Source organism: Phaethon lepturus, unplaced genomic scaffold (genome assembly GCF_000687285.1).
Source record: "Phaethon lepturus isolate BGI_N335 unplaced genomic scaffold, ASM68728v1 scaffold3666, whole genome shotgun sequence".
NCBI classification, from domain to species: domain Eukaryota; kingdom Metazoa; phylum Chordata; class Aves; order Phaethontiformes; family Phaethontidae; genus Phaethon; species Phaethon lepturus.
The window spans coordinates 22,463-27,138 of record NW_010543913.1 but is presented as its reverse complement, the minus strand read 5'-3'; the positions used below and the strand labels follow the sequence as shown (position 1 = coordinate 27,138).

Sequence of the window (4,676 nt, the reverse complement as noted above, 5' to 3'; positions counted from 1 at the left end):
CCCCGTGGCTCCGGGGTCTCCCTCTCTTCCCCCTCTACGAGGCTCCGGCCGGTGTCCTCCAGGCTGAGGCGTGGGCAGCCGGGCCTGGCAGCTCCGTCTCTCGACCCCGTGGGTCGCTCGGGGCCCGCCCTCGCGGGTGCGGGCTGCAAGCGGGCCGAGAGTGAGCAAGTGGGAATAATCCCGAGCCCCGGTTTCCGTGCGGTGGTCTGAGTTACTCTGCCTCCACTCTGTTTTTTATCTCCTCCCTTCACAGCAGAAGATGAGGCTCCTGTACGGAGTATCTTGTGCCTCACTGCTTGCTGTTGGCGGTACTAGAGGAGGGCTTTTTAGCTTCTCTTTTTAGCTGATCCAGTATTCTCACTTTTTAATAGATTCAACAGATTTGTAACTGTGGTGGAAGAGAGGGGAAAGAACTGTATGTAATTCACGTTCTTCTCCCAACGCTAGTATCTGAGTGCGTTCCCAGTAGGCAAAAAGAGACATAAACTTGTACTCATTACCCCTTGTAGCCCAAAGAAAAAACATTGTATGGGTATTTCACAAATACCCACACATCCCACTTACCTGTGTTCATCAAGGTATTGTTCATAATCAATATTAACAGACAAGAAAAGCAGAGATTTCCTGGTGATAGGCTGTTTATATGTGTTTGCCTTTCATCAGCAATTTGGATAATTCCACTGTTTTGTAGGCTTGGAGTTCAGCTTCCTTGTCTCTTGGATGCTGTATGTGATTCTCAGTTGATCCCATAAGTTTCCAGGACAAACAATTAAATTTTCCATTGAAAATGAGCTGTTGCAAAGAAAATGTGGTAAATAGCCTTTGAAAATTAATTTTGCAGTGTTAGGATGTTATTTTGCTGATTCGATAACAACAGAAATGCAGGAACCTGGGTAAATGAGTTTTCCTAGTACTTCAAAGTATATTTTTCAATTATATGCAACATCTGCTCACTTCTTTTTGCTTTGCTCTCATTTTTTGGTTCTTATCTCTATATTTCCTTTTTTGTTTTTTTAGGTTAAATTGAGTATTTGTGCAACACAGCTTCTTGCAGAAGGACCACCACACTGTTTTACACTTAAGAAAATATGAGAATAAGCAGGGAGTGGTGTTCTCTCTGAACTTAAAAAAAAAAAAAAAAAAAATCCGTGCCTTGCTGAGGACAGCTGCAGGAATCGGACACTTGAATCAATGTTATCGGATGAGTTAGAATCCAAACCTGAGGTGAGCAATTATGAGCTGGGTTTGGTTCCCCAGAATGTTTATGGGCAACACTTAGTAAACTCACTGAACTTTTTCTCAGTTTGCTGCTTACGTATTAATTCTCAAAGTGTTTTCAGTGGCATCATCTAATGCTTCCATGTTTTGATTTGAAGGGTAAAAGATTAAAGAATATTGCAGGTTTTTTCCCCTCCTTTCAAGTGTCAGCTAATAGTATTGTCTGTTCTCAGGTTACATTATTTTTTTTTCACTATTATAATGTTCTTTCTGTTACAAGAATAAAATAAATTACTGTATTGACTACTTCTTTCCCTCAAACCAAATTGACTTTACTTGGTTTTGGGGAGTCTGGATTATTCTATTAGTATCAGCTGGTTCTGTTTTTTAAAGTACACGTTTCCACTAAACAGTTGGCAGAAGTGGTAGGCAGCAGCACCCAGGGGATCCTGGTTGCTCTGTGTGAGGCTGCTGATCTGTTCCCAGGTTCAGCCAGTAGCATGGCTGAGCATGAATTACAGTGATGTATGTGTGTGCATACAAGCACACAAAGCTGGCCATAAACAGATTAACTCATACATAGGTAAAGCACCTTTAGGAGGTAAACAGAAACAGCATGAACAACACAAAAGTTCGTTTACAGAATATATCTATATCCTCACTCAACTCTCATGCATGCTCACATTCACAGATGTCTCTGCCAGGCCTGAAGTCTATCTGGTATCTGTGCCCACACCAAGGGCTTTTTAGCCAGTTTCTGGCTGCAGTCTTGGGGTTTTTCCAGACTCTGGTTGCCTCCTCCTCACACGTTAGTAGAGTAGCAAGTTCACTAGCAATGCATTCACTTAGGAATATGTTTAGTAAGTGGATAGAAGGGACTGCAGTGATCAGAAACAGCAGTGTATTCACCAGCAGCCAGCTAACACATGACTGGAGTCTTTTCCCCCCACCCATGGTTCTTTTTCCACTTACCCACCTTGATTCCTTCTTTGATTCCCGCCCTAAACATTGCATAGTAAGTTTTACACATCCTGCAGTGCCTGTTACGTCAGATAGCAGGTTTGGTCTTTCCTGTGAGACCCATTCAGGTAACCCAAGACAATTTTGTTTTCTTACCAGTTACAAAAGTTCTGGTTGAACCTCTTCGAGATTTCACTTCAGCAGTGGCCCATTGATTAGTGTCTGAGGAGTTCTGGTCTTTCTTACTCTTACCTATAATTAGCTAGATAAAACAGTCTGCAGTTTGTTACATTCAACACGATTGTATCAGTGTGTTCAATTTATTATCTCTGCTGTTTCTTGCCTTTGTCTTCTAGGCTGAATAGCCATTAGCCAGCTATCTGCACATTCCCTCACTTAAAAGTGCAGAGGACTGTATCACTTTGTGTTCTTGCCTTTCTGGTTCTCAGCTTTACCTCTTCAGAAGGCTAAGGTCCTAGAGCAGAGGACTTAGTACTGCTATGAAGTACCTTTTGGGGAAGTTCAAAGGTGTAAATAGCATTTTTTTAGTTGACTCTTCTGTTTCAATCCTTTTTCAGTCCATATGCAATACAGCAGGTATCTTAAACTGGTGCTCCAAAGAGAGCGATGGTTATATGCTGGTAAATCGTCATAGCCCAGGTGATGTGGTAAGGTATTTGTTTCTTAATGGAGCAGCCAAAGTCCTTCCAATCATACTATTCAGGTAAAGCTGCAAATTCATAGTAGCTCTGAGTAGCCTCAGGATGGGCTGCAAGGAGTGCCTTTCTCTTGCCTTGTCGTTGATAGCTCATAACTGCTATCAAATTTTCTCCCAGTTGTCAAAGGTGGGGGACTTTTGTTACTTCAGTCATGAGTCGATAGATTCCCATAGATGATTTCTGACAGCCAAGGACCAGGATAGTTGGAATACTTGTTCCTCAAATAGGAGCTGTAAGTGGGCCTTGTCTTTTCTCAACTTGAGTAAGGTATTTGTTAATTAGGCATGTTTACATAATAGTCCCATTTCCTCATAGCAGAGTTGCATTTCCTTCCCAGCAAGCCCAGAGCAGGGGCCTTTTTCCAGTAGGAACAGGCCTGATGCAGGAAAGCTACAGTGGTTGCAGAGGGCATCCTTTCCATAGACACTGTCTTCTAAGCCATGTTCCTCAATCTTGATCAAGACTATTTTATACTACAAATTGGTATTAATTTGCATTGTGGATTACCGAATCTATAGACACCCTCTTTCTGGTTCTGACTGTGAAAGCTGAGTGTTAAGTTAGTACTATTTTCTACTCCTTTGGTGTGAAACTGGTTAGATACCCTTTTTACACCGTTCCCAAAGAGCAGTTAAAGTATCTCTGAAAGTTAATCATGATTTTATATCTTCTAGTGAGCTATGGCACCATAATTGTTATAGCCACAGATGTTCTTTCATATCCCCTACCATGTGAGAAAGGTATTAATTAAGAGCTAACTGTATTTGTGTAACATCTAGGTAATATTAATCAAAGCACTATGAATGGATTGCATAAGCTTCTTTGCTACTGGTGTTATCCCTAAAGAAGCCACCTATGTGCCAGTGAATGTTTAGTATCTGAGCAGAGGTGAATCCTCCTTTCGTAGAAAGTTACAAAGCTGCTTGGAGACATTTTGTACGGCAGATGGATCTGCTTTTTCTTCTGGACTCCCTGCCCCCAAAGCTGAATTGCTGGCATTCCTCAGGGAACTGATAAGATCTGCGTTTTGCATGCTTTAAGCCTTCAGGGTGATTTGTTACAATTGCAAATATTTCCAGCCACTTCCACCACACTGGTCCACTGCAGGGTGCTTTCTGCTCTCAGGGCTGGCTCTAGCAGAATCAAGTGAACTACAGCTCTGGTCTATAAATTGAATTGGCTCTTGAAAAGAGGGTGGAGGGAGGTATTTTAGCCTCTCCTTTCCTCATCAGCACCTCACAAGGGAGAGACTCTTGTGAATGAATTAATTCCCCAGAGATTGTATGGGAGGAGGGCATCCTAGTTTCTAGCTAAGGAGCCTCCTGCCCTCCACACCGTTCAGCTCCAGCCCCTCCTTTCCCCTCCATCCCTCCCCCTCTGCTAAAGGTTCTTGTGACCTCTTTAGTTTGTAATGGTTCACGGGTTAAATTTAGAACAGGAATAGTGTGGATTAAAAACATGGTCTCTGCTACTCTGGGAGTCTAGCCTAGCTGTCCAGCAGGAGGATAGGTCTGAACGTTAGTACTGGAGCAGCCTTCCCCCCTGTTCCTTCCAGCCACCCCCACCTCAAACAAAGCAGCTGCCTGACAGTTCTTGGCGTTTGAATCTTCTGATGAAGGGGGTCTGTTATGGGATGCAAGCTTCAGCCTGATCCATCCCAGATGGCCATGTTTTCATTGTTTCTGTAGTGTTTTGTGTTATTTTTAGGATCTCTAGGAGGGGTTCCCAGTTCTTTAAACAGATTTTTCATTGGGTTTGTCTCTCTTCCCGCCCCCCCCC

The 4,676-nt window shown here is 43.0% G+C and overlaps 1 protein-coding gene across 1 annotated transcript in view; it reads left to right on the top strand.

Moving 5' to 3' along the window:
• Positions 1-1,015: 1,015 nt before the first annotated feature.
• The window catches only part of ZNF410 (zinc finger protein 410), a 16,214-nt gene continuing 12,553 nt past the window's right edge, over positions 1,016-4,676 (top strand). Inside the window, exon 1 of the mRNA XM_010288479.1 lies at positions 1,016-1,224. Coding sequence (XP_010286781.1) covers positions 1,192-1,224 — 33 coding nt within the window. The 5' untranslated portion in view covers positions 1,016-1,191. The remainder of the gene's footprint in view (positions 1,225-4,676) is intronic.